This window comes from Rana temporaria, chromosome 6, assembly GCF_905171775.1.
Source record: "Rana temporaria chromosome 6, aRanTem1.1, whole genome shotgun sequence".
Taxonomy (NCBI): domain Eukaryota; kingdom Metazoa; phylum Chordata; class Amphibia; order Anura; family Ranidae; genus Rana; species Rana temporaria.
Genome location: NC_053494.1, coordinates 19,497,204 through 19,513,586, shown reverse-complemented (window position 1 = coordinate 19,513,586; position 16,383 = coordinate 19,497,204). Strand labels below are relative to the sequence as shown.

The window sequence follows — 16,383 nt, the reverse complement described above, 5'->3', positions numbered from 1 at the left end:
ACACTTGTTGATCGTGGTCTGGCCTTGCTGACCTGCCATCCCAGAGCATGGGTGTATGCTTCCCTGGTTTGGGGTCGCGAACCACAGTCTGACCCCAGGCGTGTCGTTTTTGTGTAATATGATAAACCCTTGTAAATTATAAATGTGTACGCGTTTGGGAAGGGGATAAAGAAACCATAGGCGCAATTTCCAAGGCCTCAGTCCACTGAGCCTTATCAGTAGATCCAAGGTCTCCTCTCCACATCCTAGGTGTAACTTGGAGGTGGTCACCAGAAGAAGCACAGAGTGCCGTATAAGCTGACACGAATATAAGCCAAGGCACCTAATTTTACCACAAAAAAATTGGGAAAACGTATTGACTTGAGTATAAGCCTAGGGTGGGAAATGCAGCAGCTACTGTAAGTGGAAAAGAGGGTCAACAATGTCCATCTACAGCCTCACTGTGCCCATCTGCAGCCTCATGTACCTTTTGCTTTCCCGCTGCGTCATGCAACTGCAGTCGGCTACCGTCCACTGTAACAAAGCCCCACCTCCTCCTCGTCCGTGATAGACGGAACACTGATTCATTTTCCCAGCATTGTTATCAGTGTTCTGTCTATCACGGACGAGGAGGAGACGGGGCTTTGTTACAGTGGACGGCCACCAAACAGTTAAGACTGCATGACACAGCGGGAGAGCCTCACTCGGGTATAAGCCGAAGGGGGCTTTTTCAGCATAAAAAAAATTGCTGAAAAAGTCGGCTTATACTCGACTATATACGGTAAATCTCCTATTGGACTTTTTTAGTCAGATTGATGGGGCTGCTATTTTTTAGAATTGGTGAAGCATTCTATACTAAGGGGGTGCTACGAAATTGTACCCTGTAAGGCATGACGAAGTTGCAAGTCAAAAGAGCAACTGTTTGTTTGATTAGTTTGGGTTGCAAAAATATAAGATCATTGTTGTGGGGAATTGCTGAGCATTTTCTAATTGATCTGCTTTTCTATTCCACAGAATGCTGTCAGATGACAAGGATCAGAAGGCCCATTCTGAAGAAGAGGAGGAAGAAGACAAGAGCAGCAAGAGAACTGCTGGGCCGCGAAAGAAGTTCCAGTGGACGGAGGAGATCAGGTGGGGATTTGGACACCAGGCAGAATTGATTTTGGATGCATATGATAGTAAAAGTAAAGGTCCCACAGCTTCTTTCTGTGCTGTATGGGCGAGCAAGGAGGACCCATAAAGAGGTCCAATGTTGTTCTTCATATACACCATGGGTCTTCAAACTATGGCCAAGTTGTTCAGGAACTACATTTCCCATCATGCCTAGTCACGTCTGTGAATGTCAGATTTTTATAATGCCTCATGGGATGTGTAGTTCCACAACAGCTGGATGGTCGCAGTTTGAGGATCCCTGATATACACTATGGCCCAGATTCACAAAAGAGATACGACGGCGTATCTCCTGATACGCCGTCATATCTCTGTTTTAGGGTCTTCCTAACTATGCGACTGATTCATAGAATCAGTTACGCATAGTTAGCCCTAAGATCCGACAGGTGTAAATGACTTACACTGTCGGATATTAGGATGCAATACCTCGGCTGCCGCTGGGGGGAGTTTGCGTCGTAAACCAGCGTCGGGTATGCAAATTAGTAGTTACGGCGATCCACGATGGTTTTTCGCGTTCGCTACGTCGCTGCTAGTCTAGTTTCCCGTCGCAAAGTTAGTCGTCGTTTTTGCTGCCCTAACTTTACACAGCCCACGTATGTGCTGTATAAAGTATGGCCGTCGTTCCCGCGTTGAAATTTTTTTGTTCTTGCGTAAGAGGTCTGGGAATACGAAAGTACGCTACGCACGTCGCCGTTCGAAAAAATGACGTCACTTCGCGCAAAGCACGTCGGGAATTTCAAAACGGAGCATGCGCAGCAGGTCTGGCGCGGGAGCGCGCCTAATTTAAATGGCACACGCCCCTTTAAATTACGCGGGCTTACGCCGGAGGCAGCCAGCGTAAGTTTTCATGCAAGTGCTTTGAGAATCAGGCACTTGCGGCGGTGTAACGTATCTAAGATACGTTACGCCGCCGCGATTCTACGTGAATCTGGGCCTATAAGACCAAAAGTTTGTAGATGCCTGGCCATCGCAACTACTTCTCCTTCCAAAACCATGGGAATTAACATGGAGTTCCCCCACTTGCTGTTATAACAGCCTCCAACCACCTCCTCTCTGGGAAGGCTTTCCACAAGATTTTTTTTCTAGTGTGTCTTGTGGGAATTTGTGCCCATTCAGCCAAAAAAGTACAGATGTTGGATGATTCCAATTCATCCCAAAGGTGTTCAGTAGGGTTGAGGTCAGGGCTGTTGCAAACAACGCGGGTTCTTCCACATCATACTGGTCATATTATTTCTTTATGGACTGTGAGTTTATGACGTGGCAATCGGAACAACCTGGGGTACAGAACGATAAAGAAATTAAGTGTAAGAGTTCAACTTGGTCTCCAAGTTGTGGGGCATACTGTAGGTGTGCCGCTATTTCACTGCCTCCTGTCTTTTCTCTCTACAGGCAGCTCTTGAGCCAGTTGGTCTGTATTAAGATGGATATGTTTGAACCAGAGGGCAGTGGTGGAATGCTGAGCCTAGAAGAGTATTTCAAATCTTTCCTGGATACTGAAGTGAAACCTATCTGGCCTCGAGGCTGGATGCAGGCCCGGTATGTGAAGAAAATACAGGACAAATTTTTAGTTCTTTAATCATGGCTGCTTCATAAATAATGAACGCGTTCCAGAAATTCTGCAAATGGGCATTGTCCTTGTGTTTGTCATTACATGTTAAAGGCTCCCCAATTTTCTTGTACAACTTTCCTTTAGATTTACCAAAACCATATGATATGAGGTCAAACCTGAAACAATCAGGCAGCCCCTTGCACTACATACTTAAAGGTAAATGTAAAGGAAATTTAACAACAAAAATTGTATAATCTGTATCTAGCTTAAGGCCCCCTACTGGTCCTTTGAATATGCCAAGTGGTTTCAGTGACTAATGAGGTGATGGGAAAGGGTGAGGCCAAACTCTGCCTTTACAGAGAAATTTTAAGTTTTTATATAGCTTCAGTTTCCTATATTTCTGGATCTTCTGATTATTTTGAAATACATTTTTTAACCACTAGGCATCCTGCCTATTAACAAAAGACGGCCACAAGGTGACTCTCAATTGCCGAGAGGACGTCTTTAGACGTCCTAAGCTCCTCCGGCCACTGGGGGGCACGTGCGCACGTTCCCACCGCATCACTGAGATGCTGATGCGCGTGCCTGGCGGCCGCGATGGCCGCCTGTCACCTGCGATCGGCGGTTACAGAGACAAGGAAGTGGATCTGTGTGTGTAAACACACAGATCCACGTCCTGTCAGGGAGAGAGTAGACTGATGCTTTGTCCCTTGTACATAGGGACACAGATCGGTCTCCCCCCACAGTTAGAAACACTATGCAGGGTACACATTTAACCCCTTCCTCGCCCCCTAGTGTTAACCCCTTCCCTGCCAGTCACATTTATACAGTAATTAGTGCATATTTATAGCACTGATCGCTGTATAAATGTGAATGGTCCCAAAAATTTGTCGAAAGTGTCTGATGTGTGTCTGATTGTACTAGTAAAAAAAAAAAAAAAAAAATCTGTCCCCTATTTTGTAGGCGCTATAACTTTTGTGCAAACCAGTTGCTTATTGCGATTTATTTTTAATTTTTTTACCAAAAATATCTAGAAGATTACCTATCGGCCTAAACTGAGAGAAAAAATATATATTTAAAAAACAATTGGGATATTTATTATAGCAAAAAGTAAAAAATATATATATTTTTTTTAAATTGTCGCTCTATTTTTGTTTATAGCGCAAAAAATAAAAACCGCAGAGGTGATCAAATGCCACCAAAAGAAAGCTCTATTTGTGGGGGAAAAAATAGACATCAATTTTGTTTGGGAGCAGCGTCGCACGACCGCGCAATTGTCAGTTAAAGCGACGCAGTGCCGAAAGCTGAAATTTCGCATGGGCAGGAGGGGGGTATATGTGCCCAGTAAGCAAGTGGTTAATCTTCAGTTTAATTCGTATTATTTGTTTTCAGGAAATGAAATGGTTCAGTATGAACCATACAAAACTGACATGGAGGGTACTAGTAAGCCTATTAGTAAGCAATCAATGTAACAGTCCAACCCACTGTCAAACCCAATTCCCTGAGATACCTACATGCCATCAATAGGCACATATCATTGGCTGTGGAGAATAGGAATATTAATATAAGGTTCATTACCTGAAAATAATGTAGGGATCACTATATATGTGTAGATAAATCACTACTGATGTCACACACGATTTCGTTTTGCTCAGAGAAATAAGCAGATGGTGTTCAGGCCATAATGAAAAGGTTATGCATTTTTACTGTTTAAAATCTCTATTACCTGAATAGTAAATTTGTCAGCCAAAAATGCGAATCCCTTTTCATGTATCTTGTGTCATTTCAGGACTCTCTTTAATGAAAGCAGACGTCTGTACCCGCAGCTCAGCTCTATAATGTAAGTTGAACATGTAAGCTTCATTGGCATTGACAAGTCCCTGTGATGTTACAAATGCTCTTAGATCAGCTTTGGTCTAAACCAACTATTGAAAGTCATAGTAAACCTGAGCTTTGCCTTTTAGAGGAGAAATGCAGCCAAAGCTTGTTTGGCTGTACTTCTTTCTGTGGAACACAGGAGTGCAGTTCATTCTGAAGCCCGCTGTCAGCTGATGTCTCAGAGCCGGTCCAGGCTGGGGAAAGATCGTGACCATATGGTCAGGATGCACCCAGAAGCCTAGACCGGCACCTGGCTTCTCAGCGATCCACTGAGAGGCTGAGCCAGCCAATCCCACCACCAAGTCCAGTGTGCGTGGGGTGGATCGGAGCAGAGCAGACAGTGGTGACTGACAAGTCACTAGCTCTCTGCTCACGGGGGAACTGAGCTATTAGTGATCTTTGATCACTCAATTCTCAGTCTTAGAGCTGGCAGGGGACAGATGCAGCATGTGACCAATGCTGCATCCACCTAGGTAAGTATAATTTCTTAAAGAGAAAAACCTAGAAGCATTCGTGTGTTTCGTACGTAGGGGGGGGGGGGGGGGGGGGCATGCTAGTTTTCACATTGTAAAAGCACCTCATTGTTTTGTTATCTGCTTATACCACCAAGTGATCTTTCTCACTAATTGCGATGTCCTTAATTTAGCGTTATAAGTTCAGTTATTGACTTGTGCTCATAACCTGCGTTCTAGTTTAACCTTTTTGAGGTCAGTCGCACTCAACTTGGCTCTTCTTACAGTGTTTAATAATCAATGATTTGACCGCATACAGCGTTTCATTACTCCTGGCTCGCTCACAAGGATAGGCCTTGACTTTCCCTATCCTTTGTGAGCAAGCCAGGAGTGGTAAAACGCGTAAAGGAAGGCTGTTTTTTAGGTGTATATATCGCTGGATGCAGTCAAATTCATTGATTTGTTAAATAATACTGTAAGAAGAGCTAAGTGGGGAGACTTGTGTATGTATAAGAGGTCAGTTTTAAGCAGAACTATGGGTCTGTGTGTGTCTCTACTTTAACGCTTGTCGCTCTTCCTTTTTTTTTTTTTTTTTTTTTTAACAGGGCAAAAAACAAACCCACAGCTCCATCCAAAGTAAAAGTAAAGGTAATGTCAAATATTGGCACTCTTCCTGCTTTTTTTTCTCCCCCTCCGCATTGTAGTAGCAGGCTGTTTTTGCTACTCCTTTTTAGATAAACCATACAGCTGTTTAAATTCTTTGTCATGTATTTAAAGCAGATTATCATTTCACCCCCATCCAGCCCCCCAGAATTTTTAATTTAAAGGAAAAGCCTATAGATTATTTTTCCTGCAGTCTTCTAGCTCAGTGTTTCTCAACTCCAGTCCTCAAGGCGCCCCAACGGGTCATGTTGTCAGGATTTCCCTCAGATGGAACGGCTATGGTAATTACTAAGGCAGTGAAACTGATGAAATCACTTGTGCAAAATAATTGAAAGCCTGAAAACATGACCTGTCGGGGCACCTCGAGGACTGGAGTTGAGAAACACTGTTCTAGCTAGTTCAGTGATGCCACAGCAGAAGCTTTTTTTCCATCAGCAGCAATGTTCCACGACAGAGGATGTGTATAGACAGGTTAAAGTGAAGGTCTGCCCACCGCTGCAAAAATTAAAAGCCAGCAGTTGCTGGCTTTTAATAGGACACCTATCCTGGAGTCCAGCGATGTTGGCATCAGCTGTCGGGTGCCGCTGCCTCATTGTGAGTAAGGGAACTTGGCAGTGTAGCTTTACCCTAGGCATGCGCCAGGAACCGCTCCTCTCTCCTACTCGCCTGGCGGGCAGGGAGGGGGGAGCCCGCGGTGACGTCTTTACTTGCAGCTGAGGCTTCTGGACGTGGGAACAGCATGCCTGTGAAAGACGGGTATCCTGTCCCCCTGAAAGGAGCCAAATGTGGGAGGGGGGGGGGGGTAAAAGGAGAGGAAGTTACACTTTTGGGGTGAACTCTGCTTTAAGCTCACAGAAAATGGGGGGGTGACAGTGTAGTTCTGCCTTGAAGAGGACTGTTGGTGCTAGACTACAGAGGAAGTCTGGGACAGTGCTGGAGTGTTGAAACACTAAGTAGAACTTGGAGGGGTTTATTGCTGTCTCTGTCCCTGCTAGGAAGGTTCACTCTTTCAATTTGTCTGGGTGACCACTATCACCTGGACTTAAAGTGAGGAACATTGCAAAATCTTGAATTGCCACCAGAACACAAATATAGGGAAACCCATAGGGGGAACTTGTGCCAGTGACAACTGTCTAAGAGGATTTACCTTACTTTGGCAAGATTACCTGTCAGTTTGTGTTTTGTATACAGAACAGGAAGTGATGGGAAATCTCTCTAATGCAGGGATCTTCAAACTACGGCCCTCCAGCTGTTGCGGAACTACACATCCCATGAGGCATTGCAAGACTCTGACATTCATTGACATGACTAGGCATGATGGGAATTGTAGTTCCTGAACAACTGGATGGCCATAGTTTGAGGACCCCTGCTCTAATGGGACACCGATGGCAACAAAGACCTGACAGTGTTTTTTTTTTACCATTCTCTGCCTTATCCAAAATGGCAATAAATATTGGGCTTTAGATATACAGTACCATATAAGCCGAGTTTTTCAGCACATTTTTTTTGTGCTGAAAATGCCCCCCTCGGCTTATACTCGAGTCACCTTTTTGTGACTGATCTCCCGGACTTTGGGGAACTGGTACATGCCAGCCATAGCCCCACTCTTCCTTTAAAAGTGTGCAAAGTTTGTTGTCCGGGGGACCTACAGCCGGGGAGCACCGATTTTTCAAATCTGGCAACCCCTTCCATAGACTCCCATGTTAAACGGTCATTCTCTGGTGACTTTGGGGACCCAGTACTGGCCGGTTGTAGGACCCAGAACTTGGCACACATGTAGCCCCATTTCTCCTCTACAAGTGTGCAAAGTTTATTGTCTGGGGGACCTATGGCTGGGGAGTACCAATTTTTCCCAGCCGGGCACCCCTTCCATAGACTTCGATGTTAAACATCAGTCTAGGCATGGGCACAGTGAGGCATGCACATGGGACACAATGAGGCAAAATGAGGCATGCACATGGGACACAGTGAGGCATGCAGATGGACACCCTAGGCCAGTGATGGCGAACCTTGGCACCCCAGATCTTTTAGAACTACATTTCCCACGATGCTCATGCATTCTGCAGTGTAGTGGAGCATCATGGGGAATGTAGTTCCAAAACATCTGGGGTACCAAGGTTCTCCCATCACTGCCCTAGGCTTATAGTTGGGTCAATACGTTTTCCAAGTTTTTTGTGGTAAAATTAGGTGCCTCGGCTTATATTCGGGTCGGCTTATACTCGAGTATATACGATACCTTAAAAAAATTATAGTGAAGTATTGTTTCCCTTTTTAACGTTTGAGTGTGTGTATAATAAATTTATGATTTCCCCTTTTTAACACTCCTAATTCTGTGGTAGGAATTTCCAAACAAGGTAGAGAAGACTGTACCTCCTTCCCCTGTAGAGGTGCAGGGAGCAGCCGTCTCCTCAACACTTCCTGCTAAGAACAGTCCGGTTCCGGCACCTCCATCATCCTTTTCTACTAGCGCGTCTCCAGTCGCTACCTACAATCAGGACAACTCTCTAGATGGAGATCTCATCCGCAACCCCCCATCTCTAGATGCCGTATCGGAACACTTGAGTGCCCTGTCCAGCCGAACATCAACCTTCGAATTTCCTGTTCCCAAATCGTCTGGGCTTGAGAAACCCACGGAGGAGAAAAAGAAGAGCTCTCCAGTAGTATCTGTAGCAAATGCCTCCCATTCTTTATCACGGCCACCAACATTTACTGACAAACCAGCACTGGTTCCAGAGAAGAAGCAACTGGTACAGGTCCTCGGTTCAAAGATGATATCTGAAGTCCAGCAAAAGCCACAGCAGCAAGCACATGGGCAGGTGAAGATCACCCAGGTCACCAACCCATCTCTACAGCCCTCGGTGAAGCTTTACCACATGAACAGCCAGCACATTAAGGGGAGCTTCGCACCCCCGATCCAGAGTAGTGGTCAGAGAGTCACTGCTCCATCACCTCCACAGAGGCCTCCCACCCCACAAACAAAATCTCTCAAACCCCAGGCTTTCACTTCTCCACCATCTAACATGGTTAACCATCACAAACCTGTAATATCACCAAACTTGTTGGGAAAGCACCCTGGCATCAGTAGCACAGTGGTACCCGCATCCTACAGGCCAGCCGTTCCAAGGCTTCAGGTTCCTTCACCCGGTAACTCAGGGAACACAATTGGCCTGAACAACACAGTCTCTGTCAACCAGTCGCCACCAACGGTTCTGCGTGGTCCAACCACTGTTCCTGCCAAGAAGCCCACCCACCCATCTCAAAAGTTGACCTTGATGGCATTGCAAGACTCTGGAAAAGGAACACAAGGAGTGGCCAAGTTGCTGACCTCATCCATGATTGGAGGAATGGGAGGAAACACAGGCGCACCTTCCAGTCTAAGTGTAAGACGAATATGCTATTTATTTATATGTTCCACTTGCAAATTAAACCAAACCTATGCTTTGTCCATGGCAAGGCAGCAGCATCTCCATAATACCCCCCTACCCCCTATACCCCTACTCCATAATACCCCCCTTCCCTGCAGAACATACTCCCTTTTCTTTTGCACCCTTCTATTCCATATAGCTGCCAGGAGCAGATAAAATACCAGTTCCTTTGTGGTATGGAGAAGGTGACTCCTTCCCAAGGTGGAGAGGCAATCGGCCTTTTGTAAACTCTAATGCCGCGTACACACGACTCTTTGTGTTTTTCATGTCCTGCAAAAAAAGACGTTTTTCTCGACGTGATTTGTCGTGATTCCTTTTAAGCCTGCCTTGCATACACACGTTCGTGAAAAAAAAAATGCTCTAGCAAAGCGCAGTGACGTACAACGCGTATGACGGCACTATAAAGAGGGAGTTCCATTCGAATGGCGCCACCCTTTGGGCTGCTTTTGCCAATTTCCCCATCTCATAACTTGCTTCTGAGCATGCGTGTTTTTTTCCCCCTCGTTAAAGCGTACACACAACCGTTTTTCACGACGTGAAAAACGAGAAAAAATAGAGCAGGTTCTAAATTTTTAACGGGCATTTTTCTCGTCGAAAAAATGCTCTGGAGCATACACCCAATTTAAATAATTGCATTTTTCTCGTCATGAAAAAATGGTAGTGTGTAGGCATTACAAGAGCTCACTTATGAATTCCCCTTTTCTCTTCCGTTCATGGACAGACACAGCAGCATTGACCTTAGGGTTATATACCTTTCCTTTCAGGAGAGCCTAAGTCTCTGAAAATACTGAATAATTGTGCCACTTTTATTCCTATTACAAGGAATGTAAACATCCCTTGTAAAAGAAAAAAACATGACAGGTCCTCTTAAATATGAGATCCGGGGTCAAAAAGACCTCACATCTCATATTAACACTAAAATGCAATTAAAAAACATATATATATATATATATATATATATATATATATATATATATATATATATATATATATTTTTTTTTGTCATTTGAAAAAAATAAATGTCCCTTTAAGAGTTATGGATGGAAGTGATGTTTTGATGTCGCTTCCACCCTGCGATGATATGGAGACGGGTGGGTGCCATCTTCCCCTCTCTCGTCCCTATACCCAGCAACAGAGAGGACCCGATCACCTCCGCCGCTACCAACAGCTCCAGTAAGCGGGCGGTAGGGGCCCCTCTCCCGCCACCAATAATGGTGATCTCCCTGTGAATCCGCCGCAGAGACCACCATTCTCGAAAACCGGACCGCCGGCTGAAGAGATGGATACCTGGGTTATGGTAGCTAGCTGCTGCCAAAACAGATATCCCTCTTCAAACAGCCGACGTATATCGGGCTGTACCCGTACTCCAGCTTTCATGAAGTTGCTTGTGGCACATTGGAAGACTCTGGAGATACACAAGGTGTCCCGCCCACCCATTCTTCCAACCTTGTCCTCCACATTTTTGTTTTTGATCTATAAATTAATAATCTGCTCTGAATCATTTTATACTCTTGTCACAGATCTGTTTTTGTTTTCTCTTCAGCAGCCGACAAAGTGCAGCACAGCCTCCGGACTCATCACCCCGTCCTCTTCCCCCTCACTGACTGTACTCACTCCAAATTACAAACCAAATGGAGGAAAAATCCCAACAGCCACCTCCTTGGGCCTCTTACCAACCCTCCACCCTTCCCTGCTACATGTCATTTACACCACAGACGCGGGCCAAAAATCAAAAGATGCCATCGTTACCGGGCCAGCTCCAGGCACTTTCAGCCATGGACTTGCACGAAGTAAGTAGTCTCTTCCAGATTTTTCATTTGTCGCCTGGATGTCTTTTGCATGGTGGGGTTTCCTCTAATTAGAAATTTACCTGACATTGAAAATACAATTAGTGGGAATTGTTCTACTAGATATCTCAAGCTGTTTCTGTTTTAATTGGTATTACATCATTAATTTGTGGAGTTTTTTTTTTTTTTTGTGTTTTTTTGGGGGGGTGGGGTCTGAATACTACGTAACCTGCAATATATGCATACCAATCAATATAGTATCACCCAGTGGCGGTGCGTCCATAAAGGGCCCCTCTCTCCTGTCACCTCTCTATCCATAGATTCATGCAATGCATGAATTTATCTATGATCGCCCTGCTGCAACCCCATATCCATGTGCCTGGCCCCTTTTTCGGGCGCTGGGCACCTGAATTACATCGCTGGGGTATTTTTTGGAAGCCAGGTGCTGTAGGCTCTAATAGGCGTCCAAAAAGGTGAACAGCGGGCGCCATGCTAGGCGCTCGCTGTTCACTCAACGTTGTGTTAGGAAAGCAAATTAATCGCTTTCCTAGCACTGAACCGCCTCTCAGCCAATCAGGTGCATCAGGTCTGTTACCTGTCACCTGTTTAGCTGAAACGACAGGCACTGTGATTGGACGCCGCCTATCAGGTTTCCATAGCAGAGAACGGGAGAAGACATCGAGGAGCGTGGAGGACGACGCCGCTGTGACCTGCTGCCCCACCGAGACAGGCAAGTGCTGGGCGAGCTGGGGAGGCACATTGTCGCCGTTTGATGGGCACAGTGTCGGCGTTTGATGGGCACAGTGTCGGCGTTTGATGGGCACAGTGTCGGCGTTTGATGGGCACAGTGTCGGCGTTTGATGGGCACAGTGTCGCCGTTTGATGGGCACAGTGTCGCCGTTTGATGGGCACAGTGTCGCCGTTTGATGGGCACAGTGTCGCCGTTTGATGGGCACAGTGGCTGCAATTGTTTTTTTGTTTTTCAGTATGTTTGCGCCCCCCCAAAAAAATTTGAGCACCAGCCGCCACTGGTATCAACCAATCAAGTGAAGAGATGTGAAGCAATCACAGACTTGCATTGAGAACCAGTGTCGGCCTCAAACCAAGTAAAGCCTAATCGTTAGGAGATATAAAATATTTTTTGCAGTCGTGACTGGTACCCTGGACCCGACCCCTGAGTCGGCTATGCTCCATCTCTTTTGGTAAAGATCTCCCATCTAGCTTGGGTTTTGTAGGGAATTATGTATACAGATGTTAAGATGGCCATATATGGGTCAGTTTTTTGTTCAGCTAGTGGGTTCAATAAAAAAAAAAAAAAAAAAAAAAAAACGTACCTGATTGCCCCATCTACTGCGAATCCTCCCCGCTGCGCTATTGTATTCTGGAAGCAGGGAGACTCCCTCACTGTTGGAATACACTGATCGGCGCTGCGTCCTATAGCCTGCAGCACTGATTGATCTAAAATAAAATCGTGGCCACAAACGATTTAAAATTCAGCCAATCCCTGCTGAATTGGCCAAACTTCGATCCAGGTATGGGCAGCTTTAGAGGTGGAAACTATTCATCTGTTATGTCTCGGGTGTAAAATCTTCGAAATGTTTTCTCTCCCCTCTTCTTCTAGATCTCTTGAGTGGTCTTCATCCGTCTGCACAAAGTGCGCACCTAGCCCTGTCCGGACACTCTCAGCCAGCACAGACAGGTAACGCTCATTTCATTATCGATAGTCATGGTGCAGCTTGTTCCCATCTCTGGTCTGGTGTATACACAATAATGGTAAAAATAAATGTTGAGGGTCTGTTCAAACAAAGGCACCACTACTACATTTGATATTTGACCTTAAAGTGTAAGTCCACCCTAAAACCCCTGCATCTACAGGCATGCACATTCTAACACTAACCTATCTAGCCCTGTAAAGAACAAAATGAGCATACGTACCTTTTCTGAAGCCGATCTGACCCAGTCTCCAGCGGCGGAAGCTCTTCAGAGGACACTTCCAACAATGGCTGGGAAATGAATGGGTAGTGATGTCATCCATAGAGGTACTATGGGGCTTCCCTTGTTGACCGTGTCCTCTGCACCCATCTACACAGCAAAGCCGCGGCTGAAGGCTCAGTGTGGGATTGGCTGCAGAAAAGGTATGTATACTGACTTCTTCCCAGGGTTAGATATGTTAGTGTTAGAGCGTCTAAATCTGTAGGGATTGTAGTTTTAGGGAGGATTTCTACTTTAAAGCTCACATAGAGTTCATTAGCATTAGGGATGTCCCGATACTAGTATCGGTACCGATACTGAGCATTTCCCCGAGTACTTGTACTCGGGGGGGAAATGCTCCGATGCCTCACCCAATACCTGGGCAGGCAGGGGAGTTGCAAGTCTTTCCTCCCCCCGTGCTCCGTGCAGTCTTTCCTCCCCCCGTGCTCCGTGCAGTCTTTCCTCCCCCCGTGCTCCGTGCAGTCTTTCCTCCCCCCGTGCTCCGTGCAGTCTTTCCTCCCCCCGTGCTCCGTGCAGTCTTTCCTCCCCCCGTGCTCCGTGCAGTCTTTCCTCCCCCCGTGCTCCGTGCAGTCTTTCCTCCCCCCGTGCTCCGTGCAGTCTTTCCTCCCCCCGTGCTCCGTGCAGTCTTCCCCCAAATCCCCCCCCCCCCCCCTCCGTGCAGTCTTTCCTTCCCCCCCCCCCCCCATGCTCCGTGCAGTCTCCCCCCCCCCCCCGTGCAGTCTTTCCTCCCCCCCCCCCCCATATGCTCCGTGCAGTCTTCCCCCCCCCGTGCAGTCTTTCCCCCCCCCCCCCTGCTCCGTGCAGTCTTTCCTCCCCCCCGTGCTCCGTGCAGTCTTCCGCCCACCCCACCCCCCCCGTGCTCCATGCAGTCTTCCCCCCCCCCGTGCTCCGTGCCACTCTTCCCCCCCCCCCCCCCATGTTAGTGCCGCTCTTCTCTCCCCCTGTCAGTGCCGCTCTTCTCTCCCCCTGTCAGTGCCGCTATTTCCCCCCCGTCCGTCCGTCCGTGCCGCTCTTCAAACCCCCACCCCCCCGTCCGTTCCGCTCTTCTCTCTCCCCCTCAATTTGTGAGGATGGAAAGCGGAGGTAGGAGCTGCTAAATCTGGCTCCTACCTTTTCCGAATGGACAGAGTCAGTGATCACTGACTCTGTCCATTCACATAACTGAGCATCGTAACCTGTGTTTACGATGTTTCAGTTTATGAATGGAGGAGCTTCTCTTCATTCTTAGCTGAGGCTGCTGAGAAAGGGACTGGGGAATCTGTGTCCTTAGTCCCTTTCTCTGTCCTAACAGACCTCTGAAATCTCCCCTTTAAGACCCCTGATATCTCACCAAAGACCCCCAACAGGGCTGATGAAAAAAAAAAAAAAAAAAGTTGCAATAAATTTTAAAAATAAAATGTAAATAATAAAAAAAAAAACACACTGACAATTCACTCTCCCCCCTCCCAAAAAAAAACAAAAAAAAATCACTGGAAAAAAAAAACAAATAGTAAAAAAAAAAAAAAATTGTAAAACAAATGTAAAAAAAATACCGCCACTGTCACATGACATTAAAAAAAAAGTATCGGTATTCGGTATCGGCGAGTACTTGAAAAACAGTATCGGTACTTGTACTCGGTCTCAAAAAAGTGGTATCGGGACAACCCTAATTAGCATTGTTTCCTTTGGTACGAGAGTGTTTTGAATATCCCTGCTTGCTGTAGTTTAGCTTCAAGGGGTAAAATGTCAAATTTCCATATGGGGTCCTGCACATGTATTTTAAAGCGTGCAGCCGTGTGCTAAAAGCAGGTACCCTTCTCACTAAATAAATCCATTTTTCTTTTCTTCTTTTTACTTTTTTTAAAGTGTAGGTTCCATCAAAAAAACAATTTTGCTTTAAACTGTAGCTTACAACAAAAAAAGAAAAAAAAAAAAGGAAAATTAATTTTTTTACTCATTTGACAATGCCTGTTGCTATGCGGTCCCATGAAATCTGCCTTTGAAACCACCTAGGATCCTGACATCATCTCCCTCTAATGCTCCTGGGAAATGTGTGTCATCATTTCCCAGGATGCAGTGCGCTGTCCAATTATCACTCCCCATCCAAGACTTCCAGGAAGTAAGTGCCTGTAGGCTTCACAATGCCCACAAGCAAAATGACAACGGTGTAGACATAGTTTTATAAATTTGAATATCTATGCGGATCGGCGGCGGATTGTAAAATAGTAAGTGACCAGATTTATATTATAAAAACGCAGGATGAAAGGACATACATTTAAAAAATGATAATTGTGGTTGGAATTTCCGCTTTAAAGCTACCCATGTCAAACATGATTCTCTTTGTTATTGCATTTCAGCGTGGTCATTAATTTTTCTGTCTTACAGATGGTGCTCATGCAAAGACCCCAGTCCTCCCTCCAAGGAAGCTTTAATTTTTGGACCAAATCCAGTGACACAATCTTAGGGACGATGTCTGCGCACTAAATAAAAATGCTGGGTGCTTTTCTCAGCATTTTCTACACAAGCACTTATTTTCTATGTGACAACAGAGAGGTGTCAAATTTTATATTTGTGGAACTGACCGGAGAAGATAAGAACTTGCTTTTTTCTTTTTTTCTTTTTTTACCTTCATTTTCTTTTTTTTTTTTTTTTTTACCTTCATTTTCTTTCTTTCTAAGTTGCATTGGACATGAACATTTTTGCTTGCAACTCCTCACTGTGCCCACAGTGGATTGTAAACGAATTGAAAGGCTGCCTTGACCAGGGACTATTTCCGTTTTGCTTGTACGGTGGTATCTTGGTTCCCCTGCTCCTTGAATATTCTAGCGAGAAGATTTTTCTGCTTTCCTCTTTTATCGCTCTCTCCAGCCATTGAGCTCCCTAATCTTTATAAAGCGTACATCCGGAGAAAGTAATACCGCCTTTTGCCTTTCTTTGGGTCGGACCGGGAAGTCTCACCACACTGGAACGGCCCGAAAGATACAAGAAGCAGCTTTATGATTTAGTTCCCCCTTGCTAAACTGAAATCTTAGCAGGTGAAGCTGACCTTTGAAATATGTCCAGCCATCTCACGTGGGAAGGTTTTTACTGCCATCTGGGGCTCCATTGGAACGTTTTTCCCTCATTTACTGTCATGGTGATAACGATTTCACCAGACGGCAAAAATCTTTAACATGATTGGAAAGATTCAACTTTTAAAAAAATTAAAATAACAAACGTATCATACGTGCCTGCTTGGTGTAATGGTTTTGTACAGAGCAGCCCCGATCCTCCTTTTCTGGGGTCCCCCAATGGCACTCTTGTGTCGTCGTCGTCGTCCCCCCCCCCCTGCTGAGTGCCCCAATAAAAAGCTGCTTTCTATTAGAGCTGCATGATTCTGGCCAAAATGAGAATCACGATTCTTTTGCTTAGACTAAAGATCACGATTCTCAAAAATTTAATGCCAGAACCCCCCCCCCCCCCCAAATTTTTTTTTTATAAATAAACCTGTGATTTATCTGAAAATATGA

General features: G+C 45.6%; 1 protein-coding gene across 4 annotated transcripts in view; it reads left to right on the top strand.

The window, feature by feature from the left end:
• The window catches only part of UBN1 (ubinuclein 1), a 53,753-nt gene extending 37,654 nt beyond the window's left edge, over positions 1–16,099 (top strand). For 3 of the 4 annotated variants that reach the window (XM_040356394.1, XM_040356398.1, XM_040356396.1), the window contains 8 exons: positions 994–1,110; positions 2,539–2,685; positions 4,488–4,538; positions 5,634–5,676; positions 8,031–9,071; positions 10,660–10,906; positions 12,525–12,602; positions 15,260–16,099. In XM_040356394.1, coding sequence (XP_040212328.1) covers positions 994–1,110; positions 2,539–2,685; positions 4,488–4,538; positions 5,634–5,676; positions 8,031–9,071; positions 10,660–10,906; positions 12,525–12,602; positions 15,260–15,306 — 1,771 coding nt within the window. In that variant the 3' untranslated portion in view covers positions 15,307–16,099. The remainder of the gene's footprint in view (positions 1–993; positions 1,111–2,538; positions 2,686–4,487; positions 4,539–5,633; positions 5,677–8,030; positions 9,072–10,659; positions 10,907–12,524; positions 12,603–15,259) is intronic. The other variant, XM_040356397.1, reaches the window with a different exon arrangement.
• The last annotated feature ends 284 nt before the right edge of the window (positions 16,100–16,383 follow it).